Consider the following 26,712-nt stretch of genomic DNA (forward strand, 5'->3'; position numbering starts at 1 on the left):
CAATTACATTTATATAAAATATTTGCGTAAATATGACTTTCATAATAAATTGAGGTTCCTTTTATTGCTATGTGATCAGTTTTTCAAACAACATCTTTGTTTTTTTTCTGTGTACACCGGAAACATGGGCTCACTACACAAAATCAGAATTATCTAGGAATGTGTAAGACATTTAAAAGAAAATTCAACCATTCAGAAAAAATGCACTTATATGTCATACTTTCTTATATGTAAGTTTTATGTGATTCAGATATTCTTTCATTCTTAATTTTTCAGGTAAGATTCTATTTGGTAAGTATCATTAAGTAGCTCTAAATAAAGCATCGAATGATATCAATATATGATATCATACACCATACGATCAAATGTCTGAATTTTTTATATACTGTAATCGTAATAATTTTAAAGTGTTTTGTGTGTGGGTTTTCTCTGCAGAAAACACATTCAACATCTTGGGGCACCTGGGTGGCGCAGTTGGTTGAGTGTCTGACTCAGCTTCGGTTCAGGTCCTGATCTCAGGGTCATGAGATCCAGCCTGCATCGGGCTCCGCACGCAGCATGGAGTCTGCTTAAAAGACTCTTGTCTCCCCCTTCCCTCTGCCATTCACCAACCCCCACTCTTTCTTTCCCAAATAAATAATCTTTAAAAAAAGAAACCACATGCAACATCTTACTCTTGTCTCTATTCCTGTAAACATTAGCTACAACTTTATCTTAAATGAGAATATGTAGAATTAACAACTATCGATTTTGTTTTAGTACTAAATTGTGCTCGAGAAAACAGATCTGTTACCTTTATTTTCACAGGCCATCCACTGAATAGGTCCTCTGTCATAATTATGTTGACCAACTGAAAATGTGAATACACGTACCTGGTGAATTGAAACACAGGGATCTGTTAGGCTGCATAAAATTTAACTGAATGCCAACACAAAATAGCTAAAGCAAAAAACAAATAAAAGCATACTACTCAGTTGATAAATGTGACAAGAAAAATCGAGGCCAATCTTTCAGAAAGTCACCAGAGAGAAACCCCATAACCTACTCTCAACATGGACTTCAGTTACTAAATTTAAGACAGCACTCGGGTGCCCAGCACCAGGTCCTGATCCTATGTCAGAATCACAACTCAGGTTCTATTCATAGAAATGGCATCTTTTATGCCCAACCGACTTCACCTGTCTCCCCTGGTTAAAACATATTTTCCACATACTTAGTCACTGCAAAAAATAAGTAAAAATAATAATTCCTGTTTCAGGGGTGCCTGGGTGGCTCAGTTGTTAGGCGACCTGCCTTCGGCTCAGGTCATGATTCTGGGGTACTGGGATCGAGCCCCATGTCGGGCTCCCTGCTCTGCAGGAAGCCTGCTTCTGCCTCTCCCATTCCCCCTGCTTGTGTTCCCTCTCTCGCTCTCTCTCTCTGTCAAATAAATAAAATCTTAAAAAAAAAAAAAATTCCATGGGCGCCTGGGTGGCTCAGTTGGTTAAGCGACTGCCTTCGGCTCAGGTCATGATCCTGGAGTCCCGGGATCGAGTCCCACATCGGGCTCCCTGCTTGGCAGGGAGTCTGCTTCTCCCTCTGACCCTCCCCCCTCTCATGCTCTCTCTCTCTCTCTCTCATTCTCTCTCTCAAATAAATAAATAAAATCTTTAAAAAAAAAATTCCTGTTTCATAAATATGTGATTATAACAATGGACAAAGAAAGGAGGTCATTACGCTTTTAGTTAAGGCAATTATACTTAGTAAGAGTTTAACTACTTTCACACCATGAAAATATTTAGTATGCACATACATGATTATGATGTTACTAACTTCCTATAAAAGAGAACTAGGCTATATAAATACACATGTTAAGCTCCCAGAATTTTTAAAGACAATCAAAACATTGATTGTTTCTAATATGCAAATATTTTAAAAATTCAGTTGAGATCATTTTTAAAATACAGTAATGTAAATGTTTATCAGAAGCCATTATACTTAATTATGAAAACACTGTAATTTCATAATAATACAAGAATGTAGAGGATAAATTCAATGTCAACAAATATTTAATAAAATGGCTATTTAGGATATATTGATTTTTACTAATTTAGTAATCTAAGTAAAACAGTATTTTAAGTTAAACATTTTAGCCTTTTCTAAAGATAAACATGCAGAAAATCACTTTTCCATGAATTCATGTTCTGGTTTGAACTATGTTAACAGCTTTTCCCTAATTCATGTCGATTGACTGTTTGAACTGACATTTTCTAATTGTTTCGCCTGTTTTCATCTTTGCACATGACTGCAGAGCGCAAATCTCAAAAGAGATTTCACATCTGTTTTCTGTTCCTCCACTGGTCTTGGCCACACAGAGATCACTTCATAACAATCCCTGCCCCAAGACGTACACTGGAGATGTTGCTGTTTCCCTTGTAAAGTTTTCTGTGAGCCACCCTTCACTTGTCCAGGCTTGCCTCAGCCATTTGCAGGACACATCTGAATTTTAATCATCTCAATTTATAAGGAAAAGTGACTCATTCTAGGTTAACAGAAGTCGGCGACACCTGTCTACCCCTCCCCCCAATTCCTTAAAATGTAACAATTTCATTTTCTTAAATTCTAAAAATTTATTTTTGGGGCTGTCTATACAGCTCATATTTCAATGTAGTGTTGCCTCTGACATAGTTGAGCTTACTCCTAAATGGAAATACTTCTGTAAACTGGTATGTCACCCTACTGATAATTCAATTTAACTGCTATACCTTAAACAATTGTCACATGAATTCAAGGCAGGGAAACAACCCAGATGCCCCAGAAAGCATGTGGGAGATCTCCATCACAATGAACATTTGAAAGCATGTCTCAAATTTTCAATTTAAAGCACTGCTTTGTCTTAGTGTCTCTCTTACCACAGCAGTGTTCTGGTAAAGTATTTTCCCACAAAAAATACTTTTCAGTAAAGAGAAATAAATAAGACTAAATGAATTATTCTATCAATGTCCCTGAAAGGCAAGTATTTCTACCAACATAGGGGTTATACTTAGACACACACCATGTGATTTTGACTGATGCTATTCATCAAACAGTCCAAATAAACACAACCCAGCCAAAACACATACTAGTAGAAAACAAAACAGAAACTTCCCCCAAACAACAAAAATACTTGTCATTTTGTTTGACCCCAAAAGTTTTGCTTAACTCCCCCAGGTTTGCAGATGTGAAGATCTTAGAAGTTGTCTAAATTAAGAAATTCAGAATCAGAGCTGGGTGAACATTTTAAAGCACACTAAACACTGTTTGTGTATGTGCCTCCTTCTGTGTTCATTCGCCACACAGATCCTCAGCTGTTTGAATAAAAGCTGCATTAACAGATTGAATTATTCCCATATTACAAATTTATAATCTGTACCTCTTAATTTTTATTTGCCTTAGTGTAGACGTTGTCAGACACTATTTTTCGGAAATTTTCCTCCCCATGGTGACTAAAATCTTAAGAATTATAAATTCACCCTTCTTTTTATAATTTCTGCAACCACCTTCCCATTGCAATATTTCCAAGATCTAATATACCTCAGATGCTTTTTTTCTCTTGGTAGATACACACATGGGCATGCGTGTGCACACACACACACACACACGCATTGTGTATATTTTAATGATTTTATAGGCTGCTTAAAATTTTCTGAAATTATTTTATAAATATACACTTGGTTCAGAAAAAGTTTAATATAAAGCACCCTAGCTTTTAAATTCTTTATGTAACAACAAAAAAAATATAAAAATTACTCCAATCCCAACTGCCATACTCATGTTGCATTTAGTTTTGCCTTATATATTTTACCTAACTATGTACTAAGAATTTTAATTTCATTTATTTCATACGCATTTGCAATATACATGTTATAACGTATGTTCACAAGAAACTGGTGACATTTAAGAGATGATGTTTGAACTTTCCACTTCGAATTTTAAATAGGTTCATTCTTCCTAGTCTATGCTGTATTACTGCCACCCTGTGGAATAGTGAAGGAACTCTCTCTCGACTTCCAAATGCCAAATCCGCAGAGATGATTGCTATCCTCATTCCTCTGATGTTTTCCACTTCTTTAAATTTACTGTTCTCGTTTAGCTATTAGTTGGGGTAAGAGAAAAATAAAGTAATTCCTTGAAGTAGGCACATGTAAAAGGTAGGGTAAATTACATTCTCAAGGATGTGTATTTTTAGAGTTCTTATTAGACTATTTGCATGGTATTATATAAAAACAAATAAAATGACATAAAAAATAACTCAAGGGCACCTGGGTGGCTCAGTTGGTTAAGCGACTGCCTTCGGCTCAGGTCATGATCCTGGAGTCCCGGGATCGAGTCCCGCATGGGGCTCCCTGCTCAGCGGGGAGTCTGCTTCTCCCTCTGACCCTCCTCCCTCTCATGCTCTCTCTCTCTCATTCTCTCTCAAATAAATAAAATCTTAAAAAATAAATAACTCAAAATCCTTAATGTATAGTCACACAAGCTAAATATGTCATCTTAAGTCTCAATTAAGCAAATTACTTACTTTGAAACATGCCTTCATCAAAGTCAACTTTTATGGACCAACAATTTCTTTATTCATGCCCAGTAGTGCATTGTTTTAAAGATATTATTCATTTATTTGAGAGACAGTGAGAGCCAGAGAGGTCACAGAGGGAGAGGGAGAAGCAGGCTTCCCGTTGAGCAGGGAGCCCGATGAGGGGCTCGATCCCAGGACCCTGGGATCATGACCTGAGCCGAAGGCAGCCGCTTAACCGACTGAGTCACCCAGGCGTCCTGCAGTAGTGCACTTTCAATCACACTACTGGATTCATTAACAAATGTGTACCAGAAACCTCGTAACTGAAGTGTTTCTAGAAAATCTGTTAAATGTTCCTCCATTAATTTGGATGATTTTAGTTAAGCTCATGTTTCAAAATGTTGGCCTCTTTACGGTCATATATGAGACATATACAGTTTTAGATGGACTTAAAAATATTTTTCATCATGCTGGAGATTAGGTCTTCAGTAGAAATAACATGGGGAGGTAGTATTGAATAGAGTTTGATTGGGTGGAAACAGTATTCTAACTATTGCACCTAATATAGGGCCTCAAATATAAATGAAAATAAATATTAAATGGAAAAAAAGTGAAAAGCTGGTTGAGTAGTTTCAACTTCTTACCAGATGGGTTTAAGACAAGCTCTGGTGTCATTCAAATTCAATCTGTTCATTTTAACACTGAGCCAAAACTAGGCTGATAGTCATCTTGCATTTTGGAAAATTTGGGCAGTTTCATTATACTTATCGCATGGTAAATTCTGCATTTTTTTATTTTAGGTTATGCAGACTTGTCCAATGAAGGTGAACAAACTTTTTGAGGCAAAATGAAGTATACTTAATATATATACCTTTCTGTACTCTATAATTCCGAGAGAATGAAAATTTTCTCCTAAGTCTTGACTCATGCTTAATTACATAAGTGTATTTTAAAAAGCAACAGTAATTTGAGGGCATAGTTAATAAAGTTAAAATTCTTAAAAGTCAGTCATTATAACTAGTTGCAAATTTACATAGTTTTGTCTTCAGTTGCTTCAAAAACCATTTTTCTCTGAACAGAATATTCTAATTCCAACAGTCTAATGTTGATATGTCAAGACCGGCCCAGTTGATAAGAGAAAACTTTTAATTTACAGCAAGTTTGGTTATTTAAAATATATTATTAATTTGTCCCTTACAATATACCACTATTTTATAACTTTACCCTATAATTCTGGACTTCTGCTAATCTGTTTTGTTTTGTTCTGTTTGTTGAAGCCTAAAATAGTTGTCTTCAATTAAGATTTTTCCAAAGCCACAGGGTCAACCTATTTTAAAAAGCCATAGGAATTTCTTGTTTCCCAGCAGAACCCAGTTACTGGAAACTGTCACCTCAACAATTATCAGTTACCCAGAGTTCAAGTTTAATTTACAATAGGCAAATCTCCAAGGAATAATGGAAATGAGACTCTGAAGAAAAGAGGCCAATAAAACTAAAATAAAAACTTCAGCTATCGAAACATTAGAAAAATGAGGTCAGAAATGGGTTTTATTAATTTACTGTGTGTACTAAAATTTTTGGCCTTCAGCCTATAAAAATACTAGATTGGACTGAATATTTTAGGAGAAAATTCTACAGCGGTTTCCATAATTCACAAGTGTACCAGAATCTGAAGCATTCAAATAACCCACATCCCTAGTTTCATAGTAGCATGAAATAAATAAAAGTGTCCACATTCACCTTTCACACTTAATTTATTTTATAAAGCCCGATGATCTGAAAGGTACTTGTAGTCTGCAAAGTTTTGATGGCTTAGTTTAATCCGTCTTAACCTCTTAACGCTGCAAGAAGCCATGTCCCTTAGTGGAACAGTCCTGCTGTCTGACTACAAGGAAGGCTCCTGGGTGGGCAAATGATGATTGGCATAGCCCCACAAGGCTGCCCGGGAGAAAGAGACCGATGACCGGCTAGGCGCATTCCACGTGAGCTTATGAAATCCGGACTGGAGGTCATTTAAATTCTGCCACTTAGTAGCTGTATGACTTTCAACATGTTATTTAACTTCCCAAATTTTGGTTTTCTTATTTCCAAAACGGGGATGATGATAATGATGATGGTCATGAAAATGTTTTTATCATACGATTATCCCCATTGTAAGTGAAATGATACATATAAAGCTTTTATGATACATGGAAAATTTTAAGTTCAATCAGTATTAACTATGGTAATGAGGATGAGGAGGAAGAGGACTACAAGTTCTATAGTCAAATTATCAGATTTCCATGGGGTAACATTTTCCATTAGTGAGACATCAGCCTTCCATGCCTCAAAAAGAACTCAAAATAACTCAAAACGACACCTTTCTAGAAGAACAAATGTGGCTCACTTTATTACATTTAGCAATGAACTAAAGAAAAGGGGCCAGTATTGTCTAAATTCCAGTGTGTCTATATGAGGTATATCTACATGAAATTTCCTATGGTCTGACAAAGGCAAAAATTTAATCAAGGACTACTGAATTTGTTCAAGCAAATAACACCAAATCACTTTTTGAAAGAAAACAAAATGCAGTAGTCAGATAGGTTTTGCATACATGATCTTATTAAAAAACGGAGCGGATAGTTCTCTCCTGTGTCCTACATGTTGGGTGGATAACAACACAGATTCACACCTTGGGATTATGTTGGTATTTAAAACTTATTAGCAACAGTTAAAATGAATCATGCTCACAGTATCAGATTATAAGGAAGTAATTTCTAATTCTCCTTCCCTCTGCGTACATTTATAGTTCCTGAGAAAGGAGGAATAAGCTATGGGCACATTGTATTTCCAAGCAATCTGTAGCTCTGCTGAGACTATCATCAGCTAGGAGGTCAGAAAATAAACAATATACTGATTTATTTCAGATATTCTTGGGTAATGCCAAATACTTCACTGATACTAATAATGAGAATAGTCATGAAAAACTACGTGTTAGACTGATTAGAGTAAATGGAAAGATGCCATCAATACAATCATTTCTTATATAAACTTAAACCCTCCTTCCTCATAAGATGATATATACAAGAGTGGAACATCAATTCTACTCCACATTCTAAGTATAAGGAAATAAATATTGTTTTAAGTGATTATCTTTTAAAAGAACAGAGCTATTGAATTTTTCTTACATTTATGAATTTTTTTGTAGTTTACCACCTTAGGAGCTTATTTATTGTGTATTTACTGAAACATCTGACATATCAGTATATAGTTAGCAACTTCTGGGCATCAAGCACTGCACTAGCCCCAAAGGACTCAGTGGTACATTTATAAACGGACATAACCCCTACTTCACAGAGCTTCAAGCTCACCTCATCATCTGATAATGTGAGGATGAGTCACTGTAACTGTCATCAATAAATGTAAAATACCAACATAATCCCAAGGCATGTATCCATGTTAAGCACCCACATGTAAGACGTGACAGAAACATCTGTTTGGTTCTTTAAGATCATGTATACAAAACCAACATGACTACTGCATTTTGCTTTTCTTTTTAAAGTTGTGTTATTAGAACAAATTCCTTCACAGAGGGAAGTTCAAGGTAAGTGAAAAGATAAATAAAATAATCAAAAAGGGGAATCTGGAAGAACGAAAGAGGACAGACAGTGCTTCAAACACAGAATGATAAAGGAGTCTGGGGGAGAGGGAGTGCCCAGCAAAACTGTCTGCAGAGATCTGTGGGAAGCGGAATTCTTCATCAGAGAAGGAAGCAGCCTCAGACAATGCAGAAGAGCATGCCTTTTCTGGTCTAACCATTTAACCCAAAGGGCACCCTGATTCTGGGTGACAGAATTCTATCTAGAGATTAATTCAGGTGCATCTGCTGTACATTTTCTGTATGTCTTTTTATATACTTTGTGCTTCTTGTAATGCCTAACTTCATTTTTCATTAGACTTTAGATATTAAATTAAGGATTCTGTACCAGTACTCAGACCTGAAGAGACTGTGTCTGATCATGTTTTCCTTAGTTCAGGGAATGGACGGTCAACATTAATTTTATATTAAGAGAAACAAATGTAAATAAATCTGTCAGAGAGGAAGACACACACACACACAACCATGCCTTTTAAATAGATAATCTCTCCATTGGCAGGGCCAGGGTTACTGGTAATTATTCTTTTCAACTCTATAGTAACTGGCATAAATGACATACTTGATCTTTATGAGCAAAGGTACATTTTCTACTCTAAAGCTGGAAAACTTCTGGTAACTGTTGAAAGTGGCAAGATATCTAAAAGGAAACTTTTTAGAAGCAGTGCATTTGTTAAATGGTATTACATATTTTACAAATCTGAATGCTGCATATATTCAGACATTGCTTCCAAAGGTTTCGTTCTTGCCGGGGAGAAGCCAGGCAGGGACAGTAGAGAAGGCAACAAATTACTTTCCTTACCATCTGTTGAAAAATTAATTGACAATTTTCACTGTTACTATATAAAACACAGGCAGATTCCATCATTTGTAACTTGCTTTAGATTTCTGTAGGCTACAGATTTCTTCCTACCCTGGATCTGACAGAAAAATAGGAAAGACATTGCTAATCATTTTCTAAATAATTTTAAAAAGTAACAATGCATCTGTCAGCCTCTTATAATTTTAGCAATGTATTCTTTGAAATCAATCTATCACAGTTCCCATTTGTTCTTCTTCATTTAGTCGTTACTTTGAAATTTGCATTTTATAAATTCTCGATGCTTTTGCATTTCTCGATTAATTCTGAGAATTAAGCTAAGACTCTGAGGACGATTTTCTACCTGGCTAGACAATCTTAAGTGTGTACGGCTAACCAATCTTTTTGCTATTCTACAGAAAATCAAGTATCTTTAATTTTGCGACGCCTGGGAAGTATCTTTCAACTCTGTGTCTGGTTTCACTTTCCTTTATTCGTTTGTTTGGACTTTATGATAGAGTTCATTTTAGTTTTGGCACCATTTTTAAGGAAGTGTGGTACACATGGGTGAACCCTAAGGAATGGCATTGCTGCAGGTAAAGATTATAAAGTGAATGCATTTTAATATGGAACAGCTGTGTGAGGAGATTAACACGGACTCCGTTTTAAAGCTGTACCTATCTATAATCAGGTAGATTAATTCCCAAGAGTAATACATTTCGCAAGAACCCAAACATTTTGTTCTAATTCTCAACCTTTTGGCCTCATTAAATTGTGCTGTGTATCTGCAGCCTCATTCATCAGCTCTCCGGATGTACCTCATCACACCTACCTGGGTTGCTCTGAACGATTTCTAATGTCATCTGGATGAAAAATGAATGTAAATGAAGCATTCAGTAGTCACACGTATGCCAAGCAAGAGGCTTGGGGGAAAAGGCAGAATTCAAAGAGTAGTTTTCAGATTTTCCTTTGAAAGCTCATCCAACTTTCTTTATGACTTTGTAATTCTGCTACTTTGAAAGCCACAAGTGAACTTTGTTTTTAAAGAATCGGTTTTAACATAAAGTCATAATCACGTGCAGAATTTGTAAGAGTACTGAAAGTTTTTATTTCAGTCAACCTATCAAATTTTATTTTTACACACCGGCCATTTGAAAGATAAGGTAGCTAGTGAAATTCTGAACTGATAAATTTATTATGTAACAAATATTAATTTTGCAGGTAGGGGACTGGTCTGTCATACACGGTTCTAGATAATTTCACTGTAAACATCTCTGCTCCAAGCAATTTCACTGCAAACATTTCACTGCCTAAGTATTGGCTTTAAGGCAATTTTCCTATAAGAGATAAAATCATGAAAAATAAAAGAGCATCATTCATTGAAAAAGATAATGAAACATGGATAATGAGTGACAAATTTTAAAAGACTTTATTTTGTGAAATACAAACTACTTGAATACATTCAAAATGTACGCTGTGGAGTCAGAGCAGTAAGTCCTGCAAAACTCACTGCTTTTATTCTGTGGGTTATACCTAAGCACTGGGCTTTGAAGTCTTTCATTCATCGTGTTATATTTTTCTGGGATGTTTTGGCTGGTTGATTTGTCTCATTCTTCAACATTGTACTTTTCTTTTTCTTTCTTTTTTTTTGCTAAAATTTCTTCATCTTATGAGAGAGAGATCAGTCTCTAAACACTAGGAAGCATATCTGTCACTAAGCTTCGTGTTTTTTTGTGTGTGTTGTGAAAGCGTTCTCCATAGTTATTTTTTTCTTCCCATACTGGTACATGTCCAGTGATAGACATTGCAAAGTTCTATAGGAAATGTGTATACACCATTATGAGGGCTAATATTTATGTCAGACAGAAATGGGAGTACAATCCGTCAATGCAGCATGCACCGATGGAGAAAAGAAATCAAACTATCAACCAGTTTGAGAAACCAAACTGTCAAACCGACCTGTCAATCAATTATTTTTTATCTTTTATGGCAAAGTTGCCTTATGGCCATTTAGTTCTAAGGTGAAAATGCTTGCAATGAAAATGCTTGTGGCAAAGAAGTCTATGGCAAAAATACTAAACATTTTGTGTCATGTACATCCTTGCATGACAAAGATAGTCACTTACCTTCTATATCAGTATCTGTGGGTGGCACATGTCTCACATGGTGTGGGATGGTGGGAGGTAGGGGATTCTAAATATGGAGAAGTTAGAAAGGGGTCCTCAAATTCATCCACAACCATTTGAAGTCATATTTGAAGATGGTGAAAAAAATTTCTCATACATGCTATCTTCAGTAGGTACATAATACCTACACATGCCTTTAGCATAAACAATTAACTATGTAAATGGTGTCTTGACAAGATACAGATATGCTCAAACATCTAACTGACTTAAAAGTTGTCATCTGCTATCCCCTACTTTCACTGTTAGTGGATACAAAACATGCAAATACCAAGAGATAAAATTTTGGTTTAACAAAGTTTTCCCACATGAGGAAATGTGGTAAGGCACTGAGCAACAAAGTAGAGAGCATAAGAAATGTGGGACAGCAATGTTTCCATAAATAGGATTCCTGCTTGTTCAAATCAGAAACCTATGATCTGTATCTCTCTCTCTGTCTCTCCTCTTTCAAGGATCTCCATCAATTATCATTTCTCTATTTTGGGTCTATAAGCTTTCCCTGGGTGTGTATCCCTTTCCTAATTTATAACACAGAATAATGAATTAGCTCATCCATTCTTAAAAAATACATATGTGTATACACATCCATACCTGTGTATCTAAACAACTTCACCTGGAGTTGATGGTCTTACTTTCCCCCCAATATTTCTTAGCAAATTTGCAAAGACTTTAGAAAAAAAAAAAGGACTTTATCCAGATTTCTATTTCCTCACCCCTTATTAACTTCTCAACTACCTGTTGGCTTTTATTGATACAACTTTATATAATAAATCTTATGCCAAAGTAACACACATGGTCTCTTGTTCCTGGAGATACAATGGACAGAGAGAAGACGATGCCCATTTAAAACATACAAATGTGTGTGGATCTATCTGTGTATGTAGGTACACATATATGTATAGGTGTGCTTATCACAGAACTTGGCTACAGCCACTGAAATTAGAGTCACAGAACCAATAAAGTACCTAATTTCAAGAACATTTTCATTTTTATGTTAGGTAAAAATAGCATTTAAACTGCAGAAACTAAGCACTGATTCAGTTCCAAAGTTGCTCTGGCATTAATAAAGGTATGTGGCCTTAAGAAAAGTGTGTGTCCACAGAGCGTAGGAGTCATTGTTTGCAAACAAAACAGCAGGATGGTTGAGTAAGACTAAATTCTTATTCAGTTTTACAAAAGTGAATGTGATATGAATCATTTATTATGTGGTTTAGCATGTCACAAAATGCTTTGTTTAAAAAGCTCAGTTCCTGTAAAAGGTGAAGGGGATGAGAAGCAGTGTTTCAAGACATTAATATTTAGAATGGACATTTTTAGAATGTATACACAGAAAAATGGCTTTAAACTAGCAAATTCTTCATTTATTCAATTAAACAATTTGTGACAATAGAGAGTAGAAAACAATTGTTTTCCTTATGACATAATTCCTTTTATACTAAAAAAAAAAAAAAGGAAAAAAAAAAACCCTCATGATATGCCTCCAAGAGATGTTATTTTGTTAATCCTGGATGCAAATACAGTTTTGGAAGAAGAAAAAAATTACAAGTCTAGATGAAAATCACCTCTCCTTTTATGCATTTATATTCTTTTATTCAAATTTGTTAGACTATATGGAGGGAAATCGGAGGGGGAGACGAACCATGAGAGACGATAGACTCTGAGAAACAAACTGAAGGTTCTAGAGGGGAGGGGAGTGGGGGGGATGGGTTAGCCTGGTGATGGGTATTAAAGAGGGCACGTACTGAATGGAGCACTGGGTGTTATACGCAAACAATGAATCATGGAACACTACATCAAAAACTAATGATTCAGTGTATGGTGATTAACATAATAAAATTAAAAAAAACCCAGAATATATTATATATTCCTTAAAATCAAGATACACCTCAGGCACAAATTCTGATATCAAATGTAAAATTCATTGCTGTATTCCTTTAAGAAATTCTTCCTGGGATGCCTGGGTGGCTCAGTCAAGTTAAGGGTTTGCCTTTGGCTCAGGTCATGATCTCACGGTCCTGGGATAGAGCCCCGCATTGGGCTCCCTGCTCTGCGGGAAGCCTGCTTCTCCCTCTCTCTCTGTGACCTCTCTGGCTCTCACTCTCTCTCAAATAAATAAATAATATCTTTAAAACAAAGCACTACTGGGCATGAATAAAGAAATTATTTGTCCACAAAAGTTGACTTTGCTTTGATGAAGGCATGTTTCAAAGTAAGTAATTTGCTTATGTTTTCAATTCTTTAATCATATTCCAATCACATAAAGGCTAAAAAGTACCTAAGAGTATTTCAAAGTGCTGCAAAATTTTCATCAATACTATACCAAATTATTCACAATGTTGTGTCTGCAAAACTATCTAAAAAAATTAGTTCACCTTTTTCTTCTCTCCTTTCAATTCCTGAAATGCATATAAAACAACCCACTAGTGCTCATGATGAGCCACACCTTCCTAAGTATGAAAAGTCCAAATAAAAGCAAAGTGAATTGGCATTTTCCTCAGAAGAGACTTGTGGATAAATACGTAATTTCTGTTGGAATTTGTGAAACATAAAAAATAGCTTATATCATTATTTTTTTTAATGGATCCTTAACATTTTAAAAAACCAAGTTGAGAATCATTCTCTTATCAAATGCAAAGAGTCACTAAGAAAGATGAAATAAGCTGATGGTAGGATTGCTAGAGAAATGGTCATAGTTGATATTCTCCACAATATCAGCAGGTTTTGCTACATGGATGGACATTCAAATTAGTCAGGGCTCCCTACAATACTTTCCTCTGCAGTTAAACAATATTGAAACAAATACATTCCAACCTCAAAATACTTATCTTCACATTCTTTTTTGCATACTGAAATAGAACACTTTTTACATACCATACATTATTATAAAAGATTTTGTCTAAAATATTTTCTTCAAAGCGTAGAACTGAATAAAGGAAGCCTCATTTAAAATGGTGTTGGGAGGCCAGAAGGGGGAGTTGTCATTCCCTAACACCCCTCATCAGCTGCAGACCCCAAAAAGAAGAGGTACTTCGCATTTGCAACAGACGATGCCTATGTTACTACTTCAGCAGGACAAAGAGTTTCTCCTTGCCCAGCAATGAGCTCAGCCAATAACAAAATACCTCAACTCAGCCAATGAGAAACCAGCACCACCCTGAACTCTGGCTTTCCTCCAATGGATTTTTGCAGCCCCTCACCAACTTCTTGTTTTGTTTTGATTTTTTTTCTACAGAGTAGTGTTCCTTTCCTCTGCTATGGGCACTTGCCTCTGGCTTTCCATGGTTCACGGGTCGTGAGCTGGAATTCTTCTGCTATTCCTGAATAAACCCATTTTGCTGGTAAAATAACTGGCTGTTTTACTTTTAAGGTACACAAAAATAAATAAAAATAAAAAGGTTTTCAAATGAGGATGCAGTTTTTGCTGTTATAAATTGCTTTATTTGTAAATCAACAGAACAATGTCTGTGAAGATAATTTTTAGGCATCTGTAGCAAGTTTTAGTATTACTATAATCTTTAATAATTTTTTTAAAGATTTTATTTATTTATTTGACAGAGAGAGACAGCGAGAGAGGTAACACAAGCAGGGGGAGTGGGAGAGGGAGAAGCAGGCCTTCCGCTGAGCAAGGAGCCCAATGTGGGGCTCGATCCCAGGACCCCTTGGTCATGACCTGAGCTGAAGGCAGACACTTAACAACTGAGCCACCCAGGCACCCCTATAATCTTTAATAACTAAATGATCATAAATTTACCCTAGAAAAGCTCAAACTGTTCCTATTTTTCCATTCTCTTCTGGTTATTCTCTTCCTATAACATTTTTTTTTTTTAAAGATTTTATTTATTTATTTGAGACAGAGAGAATGAGAGACAGAGAGCATGAGAGGGAGGAGGGTCAGAGGGAGAAGCAGACTCCCTGCCGAGCAGGGAGCCCGATGCGGGACTCGATCCCGGGACTCCAGGATCATGACCTGAGCCGAAGGCAGTCGCTTAACCAACTGAGCCACCCAGGCGCCCTATAACATTTTCTTATATAGAATTTATATATAAGAATCAAATAGGGTTCTATAGGTCTAAATTAATAAGTTAGACATAGGTAGTTATGGATCACATAAAAATATTATATACTTAATAATTCTTTAATTTAGCCAATGGTTTATAATCCATGATCTGTATGACTTTATAATCAGCACACTAACATCCCTTCTTACTGCCCCTCCCTGACAGTCTCTTTAAAAACCACCTACATTGATATTAAGATTAAAATACTATAAACTTGCACTCACTTTTTTGTCTTTGTTGTATTTGGCAAATATCTCCTGGGCTCTCTCTTCTCCTCCGTCCGTGAACAACATGATAATCTTATTGCAGTTGGCTCTAGAAACATTATACTGTAAAGAAAACAAAAACAAAATGTGTATCATTCACAATAAAAGGTAAGGAATATAAAACAGTATGTAAAAAGCATGAACAGATTGCAGGTAGTGGGTGAAAGATCTGTTCAGTAGGTATATTCTAAAGGACGACTTCCGAGATCAGGCCAGGCCCATCCCTACAAGGGCCTCCTCCCATCCCCCAGACATCCACAGGTCTCACTTCCTTTGGGTCTTTGATCAAATGTCACCTATCAGTGAGGACTTTACTGAAAACTATGTTTTACATTGCCATCTCTCTCCCAGGCTGTATTTTGCTTCATAGCATTTTATATTCTTTTATGTACATACTATCTACTTTTTTATTGCTGACTTCCCCTGGTTGAATTTAAGTGCCATAAGGGCATGAAGTTTTGTCTTTTTTGATCGTCAAGGGCTTAGCATATAATAATAACCTCTCAGTGGTTGATTAATAAATGGATTTTAAACTAATGGCTATTATGTCAATTTTATGCCCCTATAATTTGTACCAGAAACAAATAAATAGTATGAATGAAAATTCTGCATACCCTTCTACATATATTTTTAATCCATTTACAAACATTTTTGCTCCCTTTCCTCCTTCTTCATCCTACTTTATTCACTTTACCTCTTCAAAATTATAAACTCCTAGTTGATCCCTAACACCCGATGCTCTTAAATTTTTGTAAATGCTAATCCCAGACTATCCTGTTATCCTCTCTCAACCCACCAAACATATTCTAATCCTGAAAGACTCAATTCCAATGGCAAATCCCCTCTTAAACCATAGGCAGTAACCTCTTTGACATCGGCCACAGCAACTTCTTTCAAGATACATCTCCAAAAGCTAGTGAAACAAAAGCAAAAATGAACTTTTGGGACTTCATCAAGATCAAAAGCTTCTGCAAAGCCAAAGAAACAGTCAACAAAACAAAGAGGCAACCCACAGAATGGGAGAAGATATTTGCAAATGACACTACAGATAAAGGGCTGGTATCCAATATCTATAAAGAACTTCTCAAACTCAACACCCAAAAAATAAATAATCAAGTCAAAAAGTGGGCAGAAGAGATGAACAGACACTTCTCTGAAGAAGACATACAAATGGCTAACAGACACATGAAAAAATGTTCATCATCATTAGCCATCAGGGAAATCCAAATCAAAACCACACTGAGATACCACCTTAAACCATTTAGAATGGCAAAAATGGACAGGGAAAGAAACAACAAATGTTGGAGAGGTTGTGGAGAAAGGGGAACCCTCTTACACTGTTGGTGGGAATGCAAGTTGGTACAGCTACTTTGGAAAACAGTGTGGAGGTTCCTCAAAAATTTAAAAATAGAGCTACCCTACGACCCAGCAATTGCACTACTGGGTATTTACCCCAAAGACACAGATGTAGTGAAAAGAAGGGCCATATGCACCCCAATGTTCATAGCAGCAATGTCCGCAATAGCCAAACTGTGGAAAGAGCCGAGATGCCCTTCAACAGATGAATGGATAAAGAAGATGTGGTCCATATATACAATGGAATATTACTCAGCCATCAGAAAAGATGAATACCCAACTTTTACATCAACATGGATGGGACTGGAGGAGATTATGCTAAGTGAAATAAGTCAAGCAGAGAAAGTCAATTATCATATGGTTTCACTTATTTGTGGAACATAAGGAATAACATGGAGGACATTAAGAGAAGGAAGGGAAAAATGGGCGGGGGGAATTGGAGGGAGAGATGAACCATGAGAGACTATGGACCTGAGAAACAAACAGGGTTTTAGAGGGGAGGGGGGAAGGGGGATTGGTTAGCCCAGTGACGGGTATTAAGGAGGGCACGTACTACATGGAGCACTGGGTGTTATACGAAAACAATGGATCGTGGATCACTACATCAAAAACTAATGATGTATTGTATGGTGACTAATATAACATAATAAAATTAAAAAAAAAAAGAAAAAAAGAAAAAAAAAAGAGTCAGTCATAGGAGAACAATGGATTAGCAACAAAGGCACTAAAATGAACAATTACTTTAGAAAGCTGGACTTCTTTGAGGTCTGAAATTACAATCTCAAGCTTCTACTGTTGTGAAATGTGTTTGCAAAAGTGTTGAGAATAAAAGATTACACTACTTTATGAATGCTCAGCTTCTTAGAAAATGTCAAGCCTCCAGCTGAGTACTGTTCAATGGAGGTATACTGCAAGCCAAATTTGTAAGTTTAACTTTCTAATGGCCACAGTAATGGAAGTATGAAGAAATCTCTGAAATTAATTCTACTAGCATATTTATTTAACCCAGTCATCCAAAATATTATCAATTCAACATGAAATCCATATAGAAATTACTGAGATGGTATACATTTTTTTCTTTCAGAGTAGCTCTTCAAATCCTGGTGTGTATTTTATATTTACAACACATTTCAATTCAGACCAGGCACATTTCAAGTCTCAACAGACACATGGAATTGTGGTTACCATACTGGACAGCACCAGCCCTGGCCTTTAAATGATTACTATTTTTGAAAAAAAAATCATTAATTCTTGGGTAGTGGTTAGTCTTCTGGAAAGTCTATACTCGATCTTACTTTTCAAAGAAGTACAGATTTACCATTGTAAAAGTTAAGCAAGACTATTATGCTCTATTGATGAAAAACCCTGTTTCATATAATCTCACCCCATCGATCAGGCCATCAGAACACTGGCAGTTAAAGCTTTGAACAAAGTATTGTGAAAATGCAAGTATTGACTAATACAATTGTCACATTCAAACGTAGTTCTTATCTGAAAGCCATATGAAAATCTGACTATACAAAAAGTTACATATTTTATCATCAAAATGCTTTTGTGAAAGGCGTTGAAATCCTTAACTAAAATTAATTTCTTTGATGATTTCTTTTTATCTGCCTCTTTAAGATGGGCAAAATAATAGGTACCTAAAGGACTGTTACATAAAAGTGATTAGGTAAAGATTTTACATAAGGACTTGGTTTCATTTTTGGAAGTAGTGGGGCCATTATTATTAATGAAACGAGTACCAGTGTAAGTAAACACATAGGGTCTTGCTGATCATTTGTGTAATTAAAATAATAATGTTTCCCAAGAGGGAGAGATGTTAGGACATACACAAAAGGGGGAATGACAAAATGTTTTGTTTTCAACATGATTTTTCCCAGGAGTAGCCTCCTTAGACGTGTGGTGGAGCAAAGTCAGCAACTAGTCAGAGGATTTGCAGTTATCTAAAGAATCACACAATCATAACAATTATATGTTACTGGTTTGTAACAAATTAAGTAAAGGAAAGAACTTGACTATTTCAATAAAACGACAATTAGTAGGGTTGGAAATTTAGTATGTTATTTCATAACAAATTACGGTATGTATATCCCTGTGTATCCTGTGTTTCCTTGTATCACTGTATGGCCTGTACAGAGCACAGCATCTATCATATCATGTACTTAATAAAAAAGTTTTTGGGGCACCTGGGTAGCTCAGTCAGTTAAGCATCTGCTTTCAGCTCAGGTCATGATCTCAGGGTCCTGGGATTGAGCCCCACATCTGGCTCCCCACCCAGTGGGGAGTCCACTTCTCTCTCTCTGCCCCTCCCCTCGCTCATGCTCTCTCTCTCGCAAATAAAATCTAAAAAAAAATTTTTTTTGAACAATGCATCTCCGTATATTTGTAATACTTTATGAAATTCTACCCGAGGACTAATTCAAATCTCAGTTTAAGGTGTACTGTGGGATAAATGATACATTTAATTCTATTTGATATTTGCTTCAGGGATCTTAATGATAAACCTTAGAAGGACAAACAAAAACTAAAGAATGACACTGTGATAAGACTGGAAGCATTTGAAATAGGTAACAAAATCTGCTTCAACTCTGAATACGGCAAGTAATGACATCTAGGAAAATTATCTTATTTTATTATTTTTTTAAAGATTTTTTTTTATTCATTCATCCATTTATTTGAGAGAGAGAGAGAGCACAAGCAGGGGAAGGAGCAGAGGGAGAGGGACAAGCAGACTCTGCGCTGAGAACATTGCCTGACATGGGGCTCGAGCCCAAGACTCTGAGAATCGTGAGTCAGCTGCTTAACCTACTGAGCCACCAGGTGCCCTTGGGGGAATTATTTTAAAATGAAGAACTGCAATACATAAGGGATATGTGGAAAGCAGAACATAGCACTTATTTCAGGAATAACTGAAGTCATATTAAATATCATTTACAACTGTAGTAGAGGAAGTACAAGAGGCCAAGAGGAGTTAAGTCATATTTAATCAGCAACTAGTAGTGAATCTGGGAGTTAATGTGGCCTCTCTAATGAGACAGCCTTGGAAATAGTCCACGAGGCTTGAGACCCCTTATCATCTCACAACTGAATCCTGAATACGAGGGAATGAAGTGACGCAAATTAACAATACCAAGAAGAGTAATTACAATCCCACAATCTAGAAAAACCTGATTGACTTAAAAGAAAAAGAACTTCTATGAAAAAACCCACAAACTTCTATTTCTTTACTGCAAGAAGAATCCATTTTCATCTAATCGTTCATTACATCTGAATCTCAAAGTTCTGAGTTTTCATCCTTCTATTAACCAACATACATCTTTTAATAAACATATGCATTTTACCAAAGAGAATTCCCCTGGAAACTGCAAAGCTGAACTACTTTGCTTTCCTATCTCCTTGCTTGCTTATCTAACGCTACCTAATAAATACCACCACCTCAAACTCCACATAGTGGAAACGGAGCTATTTCTACCCTCACAGTCCCTCTCTCTAGATTCCTGTGTCACCAGCCACCAAGTGTTCGAGTCCAGAGAACCATCCAGTTAGTTACCGTGTCATTCTCCTTAACGTTTCTTTGCATCTACTCCAAGACCAGGACTTATATAACAGCTTAACTTAGAACACTCGTTAGACCATGTCATTCTCATATTATCAACTTTTCATTTGCTCCTAAACACCTCATTAACTGATACCTCATGGCCTTTTTATTTTCCTCGCAGCTCCTGTATTGCTATGTCCCAGCCATGCTGACGCACCGGCCATTTTCTCAATGTGCCACGAAGTCTCCTACGTCTGTGCCTTTGTCCATGTTGTTCTTTTTTTTTTTTTTTTTTTTAAAGATTTTATTTATTTATTTGACAGAGAGAGACACAGCGAGAGAGGGAACACAAGCAGGGGGAGAGGGAGAAGTAGGCTTCCCGCGGAGCAGGGAGCCCGATGCGGGGCTCGATCCCAGGACCCTGAGATCATGACCTGAGCCGAAGGCAGACGCTCAACGACTGAGCCACCCAGGCGCCCACATGTTGTTCTTTTTATCTGACATGATTTTCCCTCTCTCATCTACCTGCCTAAATTCTACTCATTCTTCAAAATCCTGTTTTCAAGGAAATGCCCACTTTCCCAACCTTCTTTGGGTAAGTCGAACCCCTCTTTGGTGTCACTCAAGTAAACAGACTCCAAATGCCCTATAACAGCACTAACGTACTGTACTAGGAATAATAATTAACCATATCATGCTGGACGTTGTTGAGATCAGACAGTCTTGTTTACCTCTGCTATTCTAGTGCTGGTAACATGACAGGAAATTGTGAGGCACACAATGAATATTGGCCAAATCAACAAATGGATCAAGCAACCAATCAGACATCCTGAAAACTGTTTTGGAAGCTTTACTTATGGAACAACAAAGTAGGATTTGCAGATAAGACCACGTGTAAGGGCTTCTTCAGTGACTCAGCAAATATGGTATGAATTATGAGCTGACTCTCTAGCAGACATGTGCTAGTTGTTAACTATGGTCATAATGATCATGACTCCATTGCCAAGCCAACAACCCACACTCACATGAGGTTTGCTGTGTGTCAGGTTCTGTGGACAATCCTACCCACAACCCTCTGAGGTATGTGCCATGGTGTAAGGGAGGAAACCCAAGTAGAGAAAGGTTAGGTCTGCTCTCTCAACCACCACGATAATATTGCTTTGTGAGAGGTAAAAAAACTGAATGAGGGGTGCCTGAGTGGCTCAGTCGTTAAGCGTCTGCCTTCAGCTCAGGTCAGGATCCCAGGGTCCTGGGATCGAGCCCCGCATCGGGCTCCCTGCTCCGCTGGAAGCCTGCTTCGCCCTCTCCCACTCCCCCTGCTTGTGTTCCCTCTCTTGCTGTGTCTCTCTCTGTCAAATAAATAAAATCTTAAAAAAACAAAAAACCAAAAAACAAAAAAAACCTGAATGATAACTCCTGCACTTGAAGAGTTCAAAATGAAATAGAGGACATAGCCATTTGAGAACACTAGTCTGGAGTGTGAGATATGCGCTGTAATATGGGGCAGACAGTAGGCGTGCTGGAGTGTGAGAGTCTAAATGGAACATCGGTGGGTGATTTATTGGGAGGGGGATCTTCACTGAGGAAGGAATCCCTGCTCTGGCATTTTATGTCCTCCTCACCTTCATGTCTGTCATTTGGACCTTCCTGTACATTAAGAAATAACTTCAAGAACCAAGTAGATGTTTAAAACTACAGTATTTCCACCAGCCATTGAAGATTGAAAATGCCAGTCTCCAGATAAATACAGTAACGATAGAGAAAACAAAAAGGAAATGATATTCTACATATGCCATCTAAATTGGAAGGGTTTATACAAAATTAAATAATTATCTTACAAATGTGCTTCTTAAAAGATGATGGAAGAAAAGATCTAAAAGAAAAAAGAATGTCTACATTTTGTATGTCTTTTGAATTTTGGATTTAAAAATAAAAGTAGTTCAAAGATTTCTATTGCCTGGACACATCTGCTTTTAAATTAAATGAAAAACAGCACTGTTATGTAACTCATAGTGACTGATGGTGGTAAGTACCAGCATACTGAAATTCATATGCTGTGATTCAGTAATAAAAGAGAAAAGGGGGTGGTATGGATACTTACATTAAGCAGCTGTTCAAAAGCAAAACTAAAGCCTTTCTTATAGTCAGTGATTCCTTTTGCTGTGATATTATTCACTGCGTCTTTCAGCACTTTCTTATTTCTCACATTGGCTTGGACAAGGTGCTGAAAACAGCTCACATCCTGGGCATTGCTGTTAAACTGTGAAAGATAAAACATAAATGAATAAATGAACACGAAAATCAATCATATCATTTTATTTGAATGTGTGGTTTGTACGTCCCAGTCCTGTTGCGCCACTTTCTCTTTCATAAAGTGAGTAAATTGGTAACAAAAGTGCACTAAGGCTCAAACAGCAATTTTCATCTGAGCCCCCAACTCCTAGTGTAACCCTGAGCCTATCACTCACCTTCCTGAAGCTTAGTTTCTCTGATTATAAATTTAGGACTTGAATTACATAAGGTCCCTTTCAGCTCTCAAATTTTCAGAGCCTTTAGAGAGAGAGAGAAAAAAAAAAAAGCCAACAAACAATGAAATGTATTCAGAATCCAGAAATGATATGGTGACACCTGGGAAGGTTCAAGGACAAACTAACCACTTGCTTACCTCTCGCAAGGAAAAGCTAGGGGGAAAGGCAGTAAAGTCAATGACAGGAACAGAGTTTTAGTAATCTTGAAATGTGATGGTACAATCTTTCTACCAGGGTTAATCCAGGAAAGTAATGTGAAAGAATCAGGAACAACAGGTGGCCTTTTAGAACTGCTCGCTGGAAAGCTTATATACAGAAGGCATGGCATGATGGAGGGAATGATGGAGGCAAGGCCAAGGACAAGCAGACCTTGCAGACAGGGATTGCTCTAAGTGCTGAAGCCCTGAACAACTAGGAAGCTGCAGGAGGACAGAACGTCAACCTCTAATGCCTGTCCCAACATGAAAATTTAAGAATTATCACCCAAAAATATCACTCATCCTACCAAAAGTATTCACATAGTTCATTGGTTATTTCCAAAAAAGCTAAGAACACTGAGTTCTGCAGTGAGATCCAGGACAGTGAGGTAAGTGGAAACATCCCATCATTTATTAACTCTGCTATTTGTATGAGCCCCTGAGGCTCTTGGGGCTGAGTATCACATCTGCAAAATGAGGAAAAAATAAAACCATGCCTGCTAGAAGGTAGGAGGCTGGCCAGATGAAATGTTGGAGATTTTCTCAAAAACACATAATTAAACAATTTTAATAGGTGGATCACAACCCAAAATATAAATTTTATAACTGATCACATATTCTTACAAATATAACAATCATTCCTTTTTTCTCTGAAAATCAATGAAGCTTAGTTGTAAGGTACACTGCATAGTTCATCAATTCAATAAGCAAATATTTACTATCAGCCTGTCATAGGTCAAGAATTGTGGCAGATGATAGTTTTGTGTCTTCAGGCATTAAGTAAATTATGCACAAACGTATACATACGTATGTATGTAAGCACATGTCTGATGCCTACTGTATGTTGCATTTACTCTACAAATATTAACCATTTCCTCTTTGCAAATGCCCTACAAGATACATATTATTACTATTCACTAAGAAACGTGGGTGCTGGGGGGTTGGAGAACTTGCCCGTAGTTACACGGCACATAAGACATAGAGTCAGGATCAGATTAGCACTGTGACGTAAGAGTCTGAGATTTTAACTATTCTTGCAGAGCCTCCTAACTAACATATCACAATACATTATGATTAGTTCTGTAAAGCAATAGAGCATTATTCCCTAGGAGACAATATCACAAGTGGGTTCCATTTTGGACTGTGAGCAGTCAGGGGAAAATTCGCATGAAAATTGGCATTTCCTGTGATTCCAGAGAAATGTTTCATTGAAGACTATAGAGGAAGAACATTCCAGACAAACAGAACAACAAAAGGGAAGCCGTTTAGGGATGTATAAAGGAGGACAGTTTAGCTCAGTCACAGATGAGTGAGGAAAATGACATAAAATGTGTTCAGGGAGGGAGGCAGGGCTAGATCATGCAGGGTCTAACAGAAATGCTAAAGAACTGCACTTTGAATTTCTGTCAAATGGCAAGTCACAGAAAGATTTTAAGCCACATACAAAATAATTTAATGTGAAGATTTAAGAGATCATGCGAGCTGCTATTTGGGAAATGGATTTAAGGTGAACAAAATTCAAAGGAGAGAAAATAATTTGAAGGCTATTACAGTAATCTAGCTCAACATAGTAAGTGGCTTTGGTATTTGTGGAGATTGTGAGACAAGGAGGGGTTGTACAGCGATTGGGAGGAAGAATCCACAGTGTGTGGTGGTGGACCAGGGATGCTGCTGAGTAAGAGCCTCTTATCAGGAATGCCCTGGAGGTGTCTGACATAGACATTAGGATGGCCGGAGGACTAGAGGAGTGATGGGCTCGTGGGTACTTGAGGAAGAGACAAGAGAAGTAGAGTTCAAATGAGGCTGAGTTTTCAATATAAGTGAGACATGCAAACGGTGAAGTCAGGCAATAGTAACATTTAAAGCATGAGGCTGGGGGCGCCTGGGTGGCTCAGTTGGTTAAGCATCTGCCTTCAACTCAGGTTATGATCCCGGGGTCCTGGGATCGAGCCCCACATCGGGCTCTCTCTGCTCAGTGGGGAGTCTCCTTCTCCCTCTCCCGCTCCCCCTGCTTGTGCTCTCTCTTTCCCAAATAAATAAATAAAAATTTTAAAGCATGAGGCTCAAAAGAAGTCTTGGCTAAAGATTAAAAATAAAATAGAAGGTTTCAGAATAGAAATTTGGTGTAAAACCATATAAATAAAAGGAAAGTAGTCAAAGGAGTCCCTAAGAAAACTTGGTAGAAATAAGTTCCCATGGAGGCAGGAAGGAAATCAGGAGACTGGGCTGTTTGGAATGATGAGAGAGAGAAGAAAGAAAAGTCTCAGGGAGAAAGATAGTTCATAGCAGTTCAGAGACAAAGATGCAAAATTCAAAGTGCCCACGGGAGTCATCCATGTTACACGGTCAGTGTTGGCGAGGGGCGGGGCCCACCGGAATGCCTGGAAGCACATGGGAAGTGGTGGCCAGTGCAGAGGCATGTCCTCAAAGCACCTTGGCTGGAAGCAAAGAAGAAAAAGAGGGGGGCGGGGTGCCTGTAAGGGTGAAGCTGGGGTCAAGGAGAAAGGCTGCCTTGAAGTGCAGGGTCACTAGAGCAAGAGAGGACTGATATTGAAGAGTGGAGGAAGGAAAAGATGCAGGAAAGAGAAAAGCGGTGAAATACAAAGTTCTTGTGAAGGTGGAGAGGGACAGACAGCCGGCGTGTGGAGTGACCCTTGGATAGGCATCGACTTCACTGCTCCAGGGAGGATGAGTGGGAGCTGAGTACAAACGCTGCTGGGTGTATACGTAGATTTGGGGTCGGAAAGGTGACAGTTACTGTCTGCCTTGCTCTTCCCCGAGGACAAAAGCCACAATCAAGATAAAGGGAGGAGACGGAAGGTTTGGAGAGAGTGGAGATAAAACAAGAAGGAAAATATCCTGCACAGATAATTTGAGTTCTTTATTGTTTTTACTTTGAACACTATTTCCAGGTACATTATATATAGGAGTAAAAAGCTCCAATATGTTTCTTTGCTGTTTTCCACAAATTCAAACGTTGGAAACGTGGTATCTTCAGTTCTAAATTCGACTGCCTCTTTTATTCCATTCCTTGATAATCTGACACAATCTTATTCTGCATATTCCATTTTGAAAACAAAAGAACGTGAGCATTCCCATGTTAGAAAGTTAAAAAAAGTTTGCCAATGAATCAACAGTAGAATGTCTGACCTTCGAGAATTATTAAAAATGGTTACAGGAAATGTCATTAACTGGTTTAGTTAAACCGTGAATCATGATAAAATTACAAGTTTGCAGAAAATGAGCACTAAATAATGTAACGCCCTGAATCTTTCGGTTGGCCTTGACCTGCTTTTAACACAGAAAAATGAAGCATCTCATTAAGTCACTTTAACACAAACTGATTAAATGTAAATTCAATTCATTAAATACAAATTCAGTGGTGTATAACAGAAATACTACGATTAAACTCATAATAAAACTCATAAATAATGCAGGGAAGGCAATAGCCTACAAAATGCAAGTCCCCATAGCAAATCTTATTCTCCTAGGAAAGGGATGAGAAATTTTAAAAGTTTAAAATTTGGTAAGGGTATATTTCACAGACATCTTACACTCATCTGCTTTTAGAACAGACAAAAAGAACAGGTTTATTTTCACAAACTGAAGTTGCAGTCTT

General features: G+C 37.3%; 1 protein-coding gene across 9 annotated transcripts in view; it reads right to left on the minus strand.

The window, feature by feature from the left end:
- The window catches only part of CACNA2D1 (calcium voltage-gated channel auxiliary subunit alpha2delta 1), a 506,844-nt gene that overhangs the window by 70,540 nt on the left and 409,592 nt on the right, over positions 1-26,712 (minus strand). For 8 of the 9 annotated variants that reach the window (XM_035020464.1, XM_035020463.1, XM_035020460.1 and 5 more), the window contains exons 11-13: positions 22,470-22,628; positions 15,430-15,534; positions 794-872 (exon numbers count right to left, since the gene is read on the minus strand). In XM_035020464.1, the coding sequence (XP_034876355.1) occupies positions 794-872; positions 15,430-15,534; positions 22,470-22,628 (343 nt within the window). Of the gene's footprint in view, positions 1-793; positions 873-3,880; positions 4,112-15,429; positions 15,535-22,469; positions 22,629-26,712 lie in introns of those variants that run through there. The other variant, XM_035020468.1, reaches the window with a different exon arrangement.

The sequence above is a fragment of the Mirounga leonina genome, unplaced genomic scaffold (genome assembly GCF_011800145.1).
Source record: "Mirounga leonina isolate KUSES-001 unplaced genomic scaffold, KU_Mleo_1.0 Mir_174, whole genome shotgun sequence".
In the NCBI taxonomy this organism is placed as follows: Eukaryota; Metazoa; Chordata; class Mammalia; order Carnivora; family Phocidae; genus Mirounga; species Mirounga leonina.